We start from the raw sequence: 14,704 nt of genomic DNA, 5'->3' as shown, positions 1-14,704 counted from the left end.
TGCTTTCTTTTGCAACTTTTATGCACCAAAGGGGAACGTACTATAGCAGTCATCAAGAGTCACAGATCATACTTGGTTGAAAGGTACTGATAATCCTCAGTTTATAATAGGGGTGGAGAACCTTGGGCCCATGGATCAAATCTGGCCTGGCAGCCTTCCCCATTTGACCCACAAGGCTGCTTTGGCCAAGCCACACTCACCTTCTCTACAGAGCAGGGCTTGACCAAAAGGGACTTTGCAGACACTACCAATAGGCTGGTTGTTGCCAAGCACAGGGCTTCCAAAGCACTTTTTGCAGCACTTCCAAAGCACCCAACAATCAGCTCTCACAGGTGTCAATCACCCAATATCATAATATGTCAGATGATTGATCGGTGGGTGGTCCCACCCATCTGTCACAGTTGGCTGGGGGTGGGGGAAGGTAAAGATCTTGTTTGCCAAGCCAAAAAAATCCCCCACCTCAATCTACAGCTTGCTCTCTAGACAATGAGATGTTGGTTCATAAGGTTCATCCTAAAATTGCTCAAAGGTCTTCCTTTTGTGGGGAATTTTTGGATGCTCTTTTATTTGAATAATGAAGAAAGTTACACTATACTACAATTAACTCTTGCATGGCTGGCATTGTTAAAAAGCAGTAATAATCATTACAACTTTTGTAGATAATAAAAATGGTTTGTACCCAATAAAACAAAAAATTAATTATATTTGCATAATTCATTTTCTTCAGCAATCTAAACCTTATGGCTTTCAAAGTATCATGCTATTTTATGTCAGTAAACCCACATCTGCCCAAAACTCAAAGTAAGTCAAGTATCTGTGCTAACAGTCCAGCTCCTGGGATATCTTGCTTAAGATTCTGCCTGTGTTTCCTTCACTAGGTTTTACTCCTTATCTTCCCAAAATAGAACACTATAGATCCCACAACCAGTCCTTCATTGTTAAGACAAGCAAGATTATATATAGTAAATAGTGACACAGATAAACAACTTGAGAACCTTATCTACAGAAGGAAAGAGGCAGCACTTTCAAATGGTCACAATGCTGATTCTAATTCATGATTAACTGTATCACCCTCACTTTACCCACTAGTCTTAGATGCCAAAAGGGAAGAGATTTATTCTCCAGTTCCCAGAGAGTTTTTATAATTGCTAATGTCTCACTAACATGCTCTCACTGCCTTGTATTCCAGGCACACACCTAGCTGCATCTGAGCTCCAGAAGCTTGCCTTTAATTTTAATTTTTAAAGAAACACTGGCAACGTCTACACCTACTGTTCTCTTTTCTATATACAGTTGAACTGAAGTAATGCACAAGTTTCATTACTATACTTTCTTCTTTTTAGCCAAAGAGAGCCAAGATTTGTTTTCCTTAAACCAAGTTTGCAGAGTTATAATTTGTCTGGTTGCCTTGGGAGTATAAATTTCCCCCGGGTGACTAGGCTGATCCAGCATTACTCATTTGCACCTAATCTCCAGCATAAGTAAGCTTTTAAAATGGATTCCAGTGTGCATGTTCAATCTGGTACTAAGAGAACTTTTAACATCTCTATGCAATCCAGTACTATTTGGTTTTATAAACAATATGGGTGCTTTTTGTTATATTTCATGCTTAGACCCTGTAATTGCCCTGGTCTGCTTCATTATCTGGAGAGTTTTAGTAGTGTACCGTGGACTTATCTTCTGTTCTCCTTTTCACCATGTCCCAAGACCACATTATTTAGAATCTGTAAGGTTTGCGATTCCTTCCTTCCTTTGTATTTTCACCTATTTATCTCAGAAGAGGAAACAGAGTAAAAAATACTTTTTTGCCAAGTGTACTTGTTTCTAGGAGTGTTGGTGTCAGTTACTGGAAAAAAGGTACAGGACTTAACTGATGAAGCAGCTGAGGGAATGGGGATGCCCAACTTCAACTGCAAAGCTCTACCAAGATTTTTTTTTTAGGGAAAATATAAATTGCAGCCTGAACCTATGCATGCTTACCTGGAAGTAAGTCCCACTGACTTCAAAGAAACTTACTCCCAAGTATATATTATACATAGGATTGGTGCCTTAACCCTTTAACTTCAGACTGTTTTCTTCCATACCCCTTTTCTAAGTGTAGGGGACAGAAAGATTGGGTTTTCTTCTTGTAGTTAAGTGTGTTTTGTTAGAAAAACCCATGTATGTGCAGATAGACAGGCGAGTAAAAAAACCTGGGATGGTAATTAGTGGACTTGTTTGCAAGGGCTATATCCAACGAAATCGTTCCATTAGCACAAGGACTTCTGCGCGTATGACAGACCTTCTTCTCCTTCTTCTATCCCCATGCTTCCCTCAAATATGTTCTGGGGTTTCCCCAACCCTCTGGAGCAGATTTGGGGAGGGCACGGCGGTGTGCAGGCAGAAGTTCAGTTGCAAAGGTGGAAGTCCTTGCGCTAACGTGATGACTTCAGTGGATACAACCCCAAGGATGCTTTAAACATGGTTAAACATTGGCCAGATTTAAATGGCCAAATCTTTACTTAATATGCCAAGATGTGCACACGCTACCTGTACCCACACAAGATCCTCTTGCTCCCGCTCTTCTCCTCCCTTTGCATAAATAGGGAAACCAGCAGGAAGTTGTAGGCAGGCAGTAACATATAATCACTGGGAAGTTAATGTCTTAGAAGCAACCTGGAAATGGAGTTATGGTTTAAAATTGGCTTCTAGATCATGACTATTTTGGAAGCCATTAACCACAGTTTCCCATGTCAGATGTAATGGGAAGCTATGGTTAACTGCAACTTTGTGGTTTGTTCCACTACATGGATGAAGGGAAGAAAGAAGCAGGCGCAAAGAGGCTGTGTGCATAACCATTACAACTATGGATAAAAGTAGTCAGTTAAGGCTGGCTGCAAATCACGATGTGAAACCCTGGTCTACAGTGTGTGTGTAAAAGCTATGGTTAAAGCTCAGTCCCCATCTCTCAAACCTTTCTGCTTACAAGGTGACAAGTGGTTATCACTGATGTCTTACAAGGGCAGCACTTCACTTAGGAATGTCAGCTTTTCTGACAGTTTTCTTTTAACTACAGCTAAAGCAACAAATGATTATTGTTTCTAATCACGGCTACGTTTTATGTCTGCACCAGTCCTTTCTAAAGAAAGTAGTTAGCTTTAAAGAAAGGTTGGCCCTTTGGATAATCAATTCAAAAGAGCACAGCACATGCAAATTATTTGCTTTGTTACCAATAGCACTGGGCATTTCAGGCTTTATCAATATAGTAATTGACTACCAGAACTTGTGAAACTGACACGCCCTCTTGGTAGAAGCTGAAAGAAAATAGTTCCCGAGAGCACCATTTCTAAAGTGTTCAGATCTGAACAAAGAGCAAGATGGATTGTTCCCAGAAAGCTCAGTCTTAATTGAGCCCTTCATCACTGCATTATTAGTGAGCTCCCCCTGGTGATCTATAGAATTATCACATCCTGGCTAGAAGGAAGCTAGAATTCTCAGTACACTTGGTTGTCGTACTCCCCTTAGCCAAAGCAACTAACTGCACAGAGACATGTTCATCACTCAGATACTACCAGGTGTTACAAGTCACTTGTGAAAGACTAGACAAAAGTTCAGGGCATCTGAAATTGACTGGAAGGGAAGCATCAGGGATAGTGGTTCTCCATCATTCACTGGAGTGTTCTCTCCAAGTTACTTCCGTAACTAAAATCCCTAAAAAGTAGGAGCCATATGCACATGTTTCTCTGCAAGTGATTAAAGAAATGGAGAGAATCCAGCAATTTTCAAAATATCTATGCCTATCCATAAAGGAGACACAGGTACACCAAACCATTCTTGAGTTTTCTAAAGTATCCATGCTTGTCTTATGATTAGACATGTAAGCCTTCTCATGGTGACAACTTTAAATCACTGGATTTAAAAAAAAACTCGTATGGGAGCAGCCTGCAGTTCTCGGCTAACTGAACTTATGCTAGAAGATTATAAAACTGAAAACAATTTGTCCTATGATTACAAGCATGCTTCAAAGTCCCATGGACAAATCATAAACTCATGTCTAATATTCTCCTTTCCATCATGCAGAACACATGCAGTCAGGTTCAGTCTCTGGCATCTCCAGGAGGCTGTTAACACTCTCTGAAACCCTGGAGATGCTCTATCAGTCGGTGTAAACCAGGGTTAGGAACTGGATCTAGCTGGTGGGCCAGATCCTTCTCTCCCCCACTCTCCATGTGCCATCTTTGACAGGTGGGTAAGACCACCCACCTGTCAATAATCTGATAGCATAATGAGAATAATCTGATAGCATGATATTGAGTGACTGACACCTGTTAAAGTTCAAAGGAGTTCACTGGAACCACTAATCAGCAGTTGCAGCAAGCTCCTTTGAAGACACACTTTCAGGACCAATCAGATTATTGGTACTGGGAGCACACAGCTAACCAGTGGTGCCTGCAACCCCCTTTTTGGCCCAGCCATGACATTACCTACCTCACACCTGATGTCATGTATGGCATCAGGTGTAGGGTGCGTGGGTGTGGCTTGGCCCAAATGGCTTGGTGAGTCAAATGGGGAGGCCTGGCCTGATTAGACCCATGGGCCAAAGGCTTCCCATACCTGGTGCAGACAATACTAAGCTAGATGGACTAATGGTGTGACATAGTACATGGAACTACAAAGTATGCTTCTAATTGTTGCCAACCCAATATGTTAGTTGAACAATACCATCTGATCCTCAATATCATACACCTGCAAAAAGCGTTTTCCTTACTTTTAACAGAGGCAGCCATCTGCATATTTTTGTATTTCTCAGGTGGTGGGGGAGTAACAGGAGCAGCACGGAGTGGCTGTGGTGGGACCTAGGAGGAAATGTTTTAGAATAATCAAAGGAAGTAGCAAATATAGATGTGTAAAAAAATTTTTTTCCACGTGTGCACAAATTTGTCCCAATATTGCTCTTTTCATTCCTTAAAGATGTCACTGGAGGATAGCAATGTTAATAATCAGCTTCCTCCATGAACAAAGAATCATCCAAACACGTCACTTTCCTCCCTCCCATTGACAAGAAAAGCAGCATGTTTAATTGCTATGTTCAGCAGTGCACTGTGCTTGGGTTGCACAGACCTGTCAAACACTTATATTTTGCTTTGCTCTCAGCCCCTCCACAGAGGCAGCAAGCCATGTGCATATTAGATGCATCTGGAGTGATGCATGCAACAAATTATGCTTTCAAAGGGATAAAGACAAAGACTAGAAATATGTAGTTTTCTTCATATTAATGCATTCAGAGCAATTTTTACTTAGAATGGAAAAAAGTCTCAGGCTCGACAACGCCATTTACAATGCCATTCACACCCTGCAGAGGCTCCTGACAGAAAAAGCTTTGACTAGTGTGCAGTGCTTAAATGCAGCCCTATAGCTAGTACACTTCCAAAGTCACACGTTTCCTTCTGTGAGCAGATAAGGTTGGAATATTAACTGCATAGCATGACATGGAGTGGAGGAGGGAGAGGAATGGGGCAAGTGCTAGATTAGACAGAAGTAGCTTCATGTCTTAAGGCTCCATCCCCTTCCTTTGGGAGCACAGAAACACTTCCCATTGGTGTTTGTTAAGATAAAGATGCTTAGTCGGCTAGCAGTTAGTTTTCTATCCAATGGCCAACATCAACCTAGGCTCCTTAACATAGTCCGCTTTCCTCAACTTAGGGCTGAGAGAGGCTGCATCTCCACAGAGGCCTGCACAATCCTGCACCTGATCTCCTCTACTTCAGCTTCTGCCACTCAAGTGGCAGCAGGAGGCACTTCTCCTCTTGCCATCTGCATTTTTTTTGCACGAGTCCAGGTGGTGGTAACCAATAATCCCATTCTTTGGCCCAACGCTCCCCTCTTGCACTTTCATATCCTTCCTCCTCCTCTTCTCTATCCTCTCCTGACACCCAATATCTGCCCAACCCTCTCCTTATATCTTGGAATCATAGGCTCTGTCCTTCCTTCATCCCGCAGCTTCAATTAACCCTTTATCTGCTAGCTCCCTAAGACAGAGCCCACCATGGCTCTTCATCCTTAACCCTGTAGGACTAAAATAATATTCGTAATCACATAGGTTTATAGATAATACATCATTTTCTGATTAATCAAGATTATGGGGACATGGAACCATGGGTCTAACAGCACATCACAGCTAAAAACAGCTAGGACATTACAATATAAGCAGACGTATACCAAGGCACATATAAAATGCTTGGCTGATATTTCAAATATAGAACACAGGATTGCAATAGCTAATATGCATTCATTATGGATTTCAGCAATAAAATGGTTAGCTAAGAAAGTATAGCTTGATAAATGTTTTTGACAGAATAGCGGAACAAGGCCAGATACACGTGTATTGCAAGACAGGATGAAGTAACGTTCTTGTCTAGGACAGTAATAGCAAAGAATTGGGTGAAAGGTTATCACCAAGAGACTAATGGCAGGTTTGGGAATCAATTAGAAAGAGATAGTCCCAAGCTGCATGGAAATAGGGAAAAGGGATAAAAGTCTATGGTCAGATAAATACAAGTGGTGGGAAGACAGGTAAGATCTGAAATGGCGGAAATAGGAGAAGCAAGAACCTTTGTATGTATTGTTTATTCTTTAGTGTGTATAAAAAGAGATTAGTGGGGGCCTCCTTCCAGTTGACCTGCTGTTGGGTATAGCTTGCTAAGTGGTAACATGAGACAGAGCCTTCTCTTAGTGGTGCCATGATTGTGGGATACTCTCCCACAGAGGCACAGATGGCCTCAACACTTCTGGGCCTCTGGCATCTTTGGCAACTATGACAGGTGTTTGGGACTACTGTTCCCATCACCCTTGACCACTGGCCATTCTGGCTGGGGCTAAAGGGAGTTGTAGTCCAACATTTACAATGTGCCAGGGTTGGGGAAAGCTGTTTTACAGGACTTGCAATGGTTTCCATTTGAAGAAAATGTTTAAATATTATTATTATTATTATTATTATTATTATTTGTCCTAATTATTTTTAGGGCAGGTCACAACAATATAAAATATTAAAAATAATTTAAAACAAATTTTAAATATATGTGCTTAGGCCAGCCTATTTGCTGAACTTGAAGGACGTTATTAGGAATCCTCCCCCACCTTGCATCCCAAATAGCCAAAGGAAGAAAACAATGAACTCACTTGTTCATTTAGAAATTATCGGTCTTTAGTCTCAGTAAATATCACAGCTAGGAGTAAGGGCATACAGGATGTTTTTTTAAAAACCGGCAATATGCCTCTTCCTTTCTCCCTAAAAAAGTCTGTAAACGCACCTGCTCCAAGTCAACTGAATCTTAATTTCTTGACATTGTGTAAACTTTACAGGCTCTGAAAACTGCTTGATATAACCAGAAAGCAGCAGGATTTGTTTTATTTTATTTATTAAAAATTACTTCTTAATAGTTCTTTATTAAACAATTCTAGGAGTGTGTGCTAAACTGTGAGTAGAACTGATTCACACAATTTAAAAACCAGTAAACATAAGAAAAGCCAGTTGTGGTATCACTTCCCTTGAAATCAGCTACAAAGGATCTCAGTTCTTCAGTGGCCTCCATGAAGCTTCTGAATTGGACCCCCATTTGTTCTTTATTTACAATATGATAAAAAATTGTACTGTAGTCCTCAATAGTGCTCAGGAAATACAACCCAGATAAGAAAAATGTATTCAATTTTTGTTTTGCATAAACATGGCTATTTTTAAAATTTGTATTTGAGGCTCTTCAAGATTATGAAGCAATGTCTTCACTATTGTGGCAAAGGTTGGAAGCTCATCTCTGGGCATAACTATAAGTATGCTTTACACAGCCATTTTTATATTTCTCAAATACATGCCTACTGGTTAGTGTGACTGAGGGGAGGAAAGCTTAACCTCTCCTGCTGATTTGCCCATTAGTATCCCCTGGCTGTTTTTCTCCCAATTGCCAGGCTTCTTCCAGTCTCGGAGTCCATCTGGGAGAAGGATGGGAAACAATTTTTAACAATGGCCCCAGAAAGGACATTGTCAATACCACCCATGGTTGAAGGATTCTCCCATGTAAGTACCCCATCCCCATTTAGCATTATGAGGCAATACAAGCTAGGAAACTCCATGTATCCCTTATGATACGCAATTCTGCTCTCAATTTTGGAGGCAACTTGGGTTTTCTCTGCTACTGCATCTAGACTTGCTTTGTAGAAAGACAACCCGGAGGGCTTATGGATCCTATTGGTTTTCAGAGGGCTCTGGGAGTTTTTCCAGCTGATAGTACCGGTGCTCCTGTCGAGGCCTTGGTCGAACTGTGGAATACGGAGATGGCCCGGGCTATCAACACGATCGCTCCCGTGCGCCCTCTTCGATGCAGAGCTCATACAGCTCCGTGGTATACCCCGGAGCTGAGAGTGATGAAGCAAGAGAGAAGGAGGCTGGAGTGCAGATGGAGACGAACTCCAGACGGATGCAATTATGCTTTGGTAAGTGCCTCCACTAAGTCGTATATAAAAGCGGTAAGGGTGGCGAAGAAGTCCCACTTCGCTGCCTCTATCAGGACATCTCTCTGCCACCCAGCAGAGCTTTTTAGGGTTGTACAAGGACTCTTACATTCTGGTCCTCAAGATACCATTGAAACATCCGAAGCTCGTTGTAACGACATTGCAGGGCACTTCCAAAATAAAATCGCATGCATCCGTAGGGACCTAGACTCTGATGTTATGACAGATGAATCCATTGAAGTGTCCAGAACACGGTCTTGTCTTTCATTATTGGATGAGTTTCAGTTGGTGCAGCTTGAGGAAGTGGACAAGGTGCTTGGAATGGTGCGGGCAACCACGTCTGCTCTAGATCCTTGTCCATCTTGGCTAGTGAAGGCTAGCAGGACTGGTACCACCGGCTGGGCCAAGGAAGTGATAAATGCCTCCTTGAGTGAGGGAGTAGTCCCTAGTAGCCTCAAGGAGGCAGTAGTGAGACCTCTTTTAAAGAAACCTTCCTTAGACAACTTGATAACTTGAACAGATAACTTGAACAATTATAGACCGGTGGCGAATGTCCCCTTTTTGGGCAAGGTTCTGGAGCGGGTGGTTGCCGGTCAGCTCCAGGTGCTCTTGGATGAGACCGATTATCTGGATCCGTTTCAATCCGGTTTTAGGCCTGGTTTTGGCACTGAAACAGCCTTGGTCGCTCTGTACGATGACCTCTGTCGGGAAAGGGACAGAGGGAGTGTGACTCTGTTGATTCTCCTTGATCTCTCAGTGGCGTTTGATACCATCGACCATGGTATCCTTCTGGGGAGACTCGCAGAGTTGGGAGTTGGAGGCACTGCTTGGCAGTGGTTCCGCTCCTACTTGGCGGATCGTCGCCAGAAGGTAGTACTTGGGGAACATTGCTCGACACCTTGGACTCTCCACTGTGGAGTCCCTCAGGGGTCGGTTTTGTCCCCCATGCTTTCCAACATCTACATGCAGCCTCTGGGTGCCGTCATCAGGAGTTTTGAAGTGCGTTGCCACCAGTACGCTGATGACACGCAGCTCTATTTCTCCTTTTCATCTTCTACAGGTGAGTCTGTGGATGTGCTGAACCATTGCCTGACCACGATAATGGACTGGATGAGAGCTAATAAACTGAGACTCAATCTAGACAAGACTGAGACACTGTTGGTGAATGCCTTCCCTGCCCAGATGGTGGATGTTTATCCTGTTCTAGATGGGGTTACACTCCCCTTGAAGGAACAGGTTCGTAGTCTGGGGGTTCTTTTCGATCCTTCCTTGTCTCTTGAGGCGCAAGTGGCCTCGGTGGCAAGGAACGCGTTCTACCACCTTCGGCTGGTAGCCCAGCTACGCCCCTATCTGGACAGGGATGACCTCGCCTCAGTTGTTCATGCTCTGGTAACTTCTAGGCTGGATTACTGTAATGCGCTCTACGTAGGGCTGCCCTTGAAGACAGTTCAGAAGCTCCAGCTAGTGCAAAACGCAGCAGCCAGACTGCTGATGAGGACCAGCCGGTCAGCGCATATAACACCTGTCCTGGCCCGTTTGCACTGGCTACCTATCTGTTTCCGAGCCAGATTCAAGGTGCTGGTTTTGACCTATAAAGCCTTACACGGCGTGGGACCGCAATATCTTGTGGAACGCCTCTCCCGCTATGAACCTACCCGGTCACTTCGCTCAGCATCTAAGGCCCTCCTCCGGGTACCAACCCATCGGGAAGCCCGGAGGACAGTTACTAGATCTAGGGCCTTTTCTGTAGTGGCCCCCGAACTGTGGAACAGCCTCCCCGAAGAAGTACGCCTGGCGCCTACGCTTCTATCTTTCCGGCGCCAGGTTAAGACCTGGCTATGCTCCCAGGCATTTTAAGCGTTTAATGTTATAAATTTAAATTTTTTACTTTCTTTTGTTGCTGCTTGTGTTTATTGTTTGTAGGCTGATTTTATTGTGATATTTTGTATTTTAACTTTTTTGTACACCGCCCAGAGAGCTACTCGCTATGGGCCGTTTATAAATGAAACATAAATAAAATAAAAATACCCCCCCCAGTTTTAAACATTTTTGCTGTTTTACTGGAAATTGACCAGAAGTGAAAGCCTATGAAATTGCAAAGAATCAGGTCAATTTCATGCTGCTGATGCTTGCTAAAGAAGCACCAACAAGATAACAAAAAGGGAATATAGAAAAGAAACCGGGGGGGGGATCTACTCATATCTTCCTTCTCCTCTTGCCAGGAGGTTTCATACATTTGGGGCAGTATGCTGATGATACCCAGCTCTATTTCTCAATAATATTTGAATCAGGAGAGGCCATGGAAGCCCTGGACCAGTGCTTGGACTCTGTGGTGGGCTGGATTTGGGCTAATAAACTGACTCTGAATCCTAGCAAAAGGGGGGCACTGTGGGTAGATGGTTCCTGGGTCTGAATAATTGGTCAATTGCTTGCTTCTGAAAGAGCAGGCTCATAGCCTGAGGGTGCTCCCTGGATCTATCTTTGTCACTAGAGGCCCAGGTGACATCAGTGGCTAAGACTGCATTTTACCAGCTTTGGCTGGCAAGTCAGCTGTGGCTGTTTCTGGACTGGAATGGCCTGACCACTGTTTACGCTCCAGGCTGGGTCACTGTAATGCACTCTACTTGAGGTTGGTCCAGAAGCTGCAGCTGGTGCAAAATGCAGTGGCACGACTATTCATTAGGGCAGGGCATTGCCAACATGTTACCCCACTGCTGAAAGAATTGCACTGGCTGCCCATTAGTTACTAGGCTAAGTTCAGGGTGCTGGGTTTGGTGTATAAAGCACTATACAGGTTGGAACCAGGATACATGAAGGTAGTCTTACCCCTTATATACCCAGCTGGCCACTGCACTTTGCAAGAGAGGGCCTCCTGTAGATATCATTTCATCAGGAGACCCGGTCCGCACAACATAGGAAGCAGACCTTGAGCGTTGTGGCATCTAGCCTTTGCAATTCACACCCCTTAAATATTAGACAAGCGTCTCTGTTGTCTTTTCAGTGCCAACTGAACATCTTCCTCTTTCAACAAGCCTTTTAAGGAGAGACCATATCCCAGTCTGCATCTGTGTTGGAATTGTTTTTTTAAGATGCTTTCAATTTTTACAGATGTTTTGTTTTCAAGATGTTTTATGGATGTTTTTGTTGTCTTGTTCCCTGTTTGTCGCTCTGGGCTCCTTTTGGGAGGAAGGGCGGGATATAAATGTAATAATAAAAAAAGACTGTATCACCAGTCACACACTTACATTAGTTCTGACTGTTTCAGGTTTATCACACACTTGCTAGCCATTGATATGATATTGTGCAAAAATTAATTAAAAATCAGCCAGGCATATTTTAATCCCTAAACTGCAGAAGATGAAGATCAGAGTATGGAGCAAGGTCAGTAACAGGATTACAGGTACTTTGTGAACATGGCTGATTATTAATTAATTTCAACAAATTATGAGACCAGTGACAGAAAAAAGTCCAACAGGTGTCTGGATTTTTCTTCTCTAGTTGTACACTTTGAGCTCTCGATTATCTGCGTGTTTTGTGTATCACCATGAAAACTTAGAGGGTTGTTAAGCAAGTTATAAGGTTTTGTTCTGAAATGAGCTTAGGGGAAGCAGCAGAATGGGGGTATTTTTAATTTAGCATTGTGGAATGCGAAAAATCCATGTTGGCTATAGTATACAGCCACTCTTGTGGCTGTTTGTCTGTTCTGAAGTAAGGCTTTCCTTGTTCTTTTGGGAGGGAAGGAATCTCCATCCAACCCATACTTTACCGGGCCAATAATTTCAGCAAACTATGCTATCAACTTCAAAACTCAGTTTACCAATTGAAGGGCATACTTGGGCATCCGAGAAGTCTTGGAATATGTTTAAATGTAGACAAAACCATGTTATCCTTCCTCCCTTTCATTCCTTTTTCCTCATGTGTCATGCCTTTTTAGATCGTGTGCCTGATGGCAGGGCCCAGCTTAGTACTAATTTTTGTAAGCTGCTCTGAGTGCCTTTTTGGCTAAAGACCAGGATATAAATGCCTTAAATAAACAAATGCTTGCTTAGAAATCATATTTCCAGTGCTTGCTTCCTTAGTTTATCATCGGCAGAGAAAATTTAAGGTATATTTGCACTGTAGTTATCCTAACAAGGAGCAGATAACAATCTTTACCATATTTAAGAAGGGTCTTGGGTGGCAGAATGGGCAAGAAAATAAGTAGTACCGTGGAGAGCCAGTGCCAGACATGACTGGGCTCTTGGGCACCAGCCTGCCCAGGGCCCACAGTGCCATAAGGCCAAACATCCCCATCCAAATAAGCCCATCCTCCTGCCCACCTACCTGTCGTGTCAGTGTATATGCACACGTGCCTGCAATCACCCAAGATGGCAGCAGAGACGTTAACCCCCTAGGGACACCCCCACCACTATCTTGGGTGATGGCAGACTGGCGCACCCAGGGCATTTGCGCTGACACACTGATACAACAGGTAGGTGGGGTGGGCTTTTTTAAGCCCATGTCGCCTTTATCAGGGGCTGGGAATCCATGGGAGCTCTCGCTTTGCAATCTATGGCAGTGTTGGGTCGCTGAGTCTTGCCGCCTGACACTGCCATGCCTGACACTGTTGTGGATCGTCGATGGGAGTTTCACTGTCCCACCCTAAGGAGGGGCCCCTCTGGACCTCAGGACCCCTCGGCTAGGGCCCAATCTAGCCATCCACTGGTGCTGGCCCTAGTACTGTGCCAAATACGTTTTTCCTACTTCTTATCTGAAGAATCAGCATCTCTTAAAAGTGTGTTATGAGATTGCTGAATGACCTAATTATTTCTCACAAAACTTTTTGGTATCCCCTGGGGATTTCTCACACACCGTAGCCAGGTATAGCATACATTTTGCTATTCTATAATGCTTGTCAATTGCAGTGAACACAACTTAAGAACTGGTCTCAAGCTGCCATTCAGTTAATATCACCTGCACTCACCTCCTTCATTTTCAAAATAGAATTTGCTGGCAGGGAGCCAACAGGCGACATGTAACATTATTTTGTTTATGCCCAATAAAAGAACCCATGGGGTTTGAGGGCTTCAACAGCTAGCAGGTCCAACAAATATACTTCTTCTCTCTCATTCTCCATGATCAACATCCACAGTCAACTATAAAAGGTTAAGTGTAAAAGGTGGAAATAACATCCCTACCAAGAAAAAATTTCAGAACACTCAGCACATGAGGAAGAGACCTTGTAAGATAAAGGTTTAACTATGCCAAAGATGCTACCTGGTAAAGATCACCTTCATCTTCTTGGGCATCAGTGTTAGGCAAGCTATGGTGTCGCTCATATCCAGTCCTGCAGATGCCATTGGGTTGCCTGGCTAAGTCCAGATGATGATCACTGGAAGATGGAGTCATCCCTTGAGTGGATGGTGAGTGACTTTTGCGAGAAACAGTTTCCTTCCGATGATGGATCAGCTTCCTGCCAATATAATACAACAGCCATATTGAGGTGGTAGAGCTTACAGCTGACCTTGGCATAAGTAATGATGATCTTATTTCAATGAGGGAATGAATCCAATTCCACTGAACTATCAAGACAGTTGCTTGTGATGAGAGCCAGAGTATAAATAAAAAGCAAAGAACTTCCCCATCTCCTCCTATTCATGGTGCTCAGAGTTTAATATTTTACCACTTGTTGCACTTTTGCTCATGACTTCAGATAGAGTTAACTACAAAAAGATCTGTGTGAGAAGGGTATGTCTCCTGTGAAATTGAAGTAGCAGTGTTGCATCACAAACCACTATGAAAGGGACATTTATGCAGAAATCTATTTTGATTTTTAGGCATGAGTTTTTTGCTTGGCCAAGAGGCTAAGTTTATGGGAAGAAACTTTATGAAGCTCCTTACTTCCCTGCAAGGAAACTCAATTACAAATGGTATGGGGGGGGTGTCTGCTTGTTTTGACTTCTTAAGTTCTTTATTATATATAAAATGATTTCATCATCATTAAATGAATAAATAATTAGATAAATGTATAAATTAATTTTAAAATATTTATAGATATATATGGATATTTATATATAGATATAAAGCTTATTCTGGGTGGTAGCATTGCAGATATAGGTTTTAGATGGGCCTTCGTTTATTGATTATCCCCATATCAATTTATGTTATACACTCAGTTCTATTTGTAGTCCTAAATTCACTATTTGAATTTTAAAATGCCGTTTTCGATCACTTAAGCTTC

At 42.9% G+C, this 14,704-nt stretch overlaps 1 protein-coding gene across 1 annotated transcript in view; it reads right to left on the bottom strand.

Annotated features, from left to right (window-relative positions):
* NCKIPSD (NCK interacting protein with SH3 domain) overlaps positions 1–14,704 on the bottom strand; it is a 135,201-nt gene that overhangs the window by 46,751 nt on the left and 73,746 nt on the right. Inside the window, exons 3-4 of the mRNA XM_061618335.1 lie at positions 13,741–13,936; positions 4,748–4,835 (exon numbers count right to left, since the gene is read on the bottom strand). Of these exons, the coding sequence (XP_061474319.1) occupies positions 4,748–4,835; positions 13,741–13,936 (284 nt within the window). The remainder of the gene's footprint in view (positions 1–4,747; positions 4,836–13,740; positions 13,937–14,704) is intronic.

Source organism: Rhineura floridana, chromosome 3, assembly GCF_030035675.1.
Source record: "Rhineura floridana isolate rRhiFlo1 chromosome 3, rRhiFlo1.hap2, whole genome shotgun sequence".
Lineage (NCBI taxonomy): Eukaryota > Metazoa > Chordata > Lepidosauria > Squamata > Rhineuridae > Rhineura > Rhineura floridana.
The sequence above is the reverse complement of the archived record's forward strand: the minus strand, read 5'-3'. Positions and strand labels throughout refer to the sequence as shown.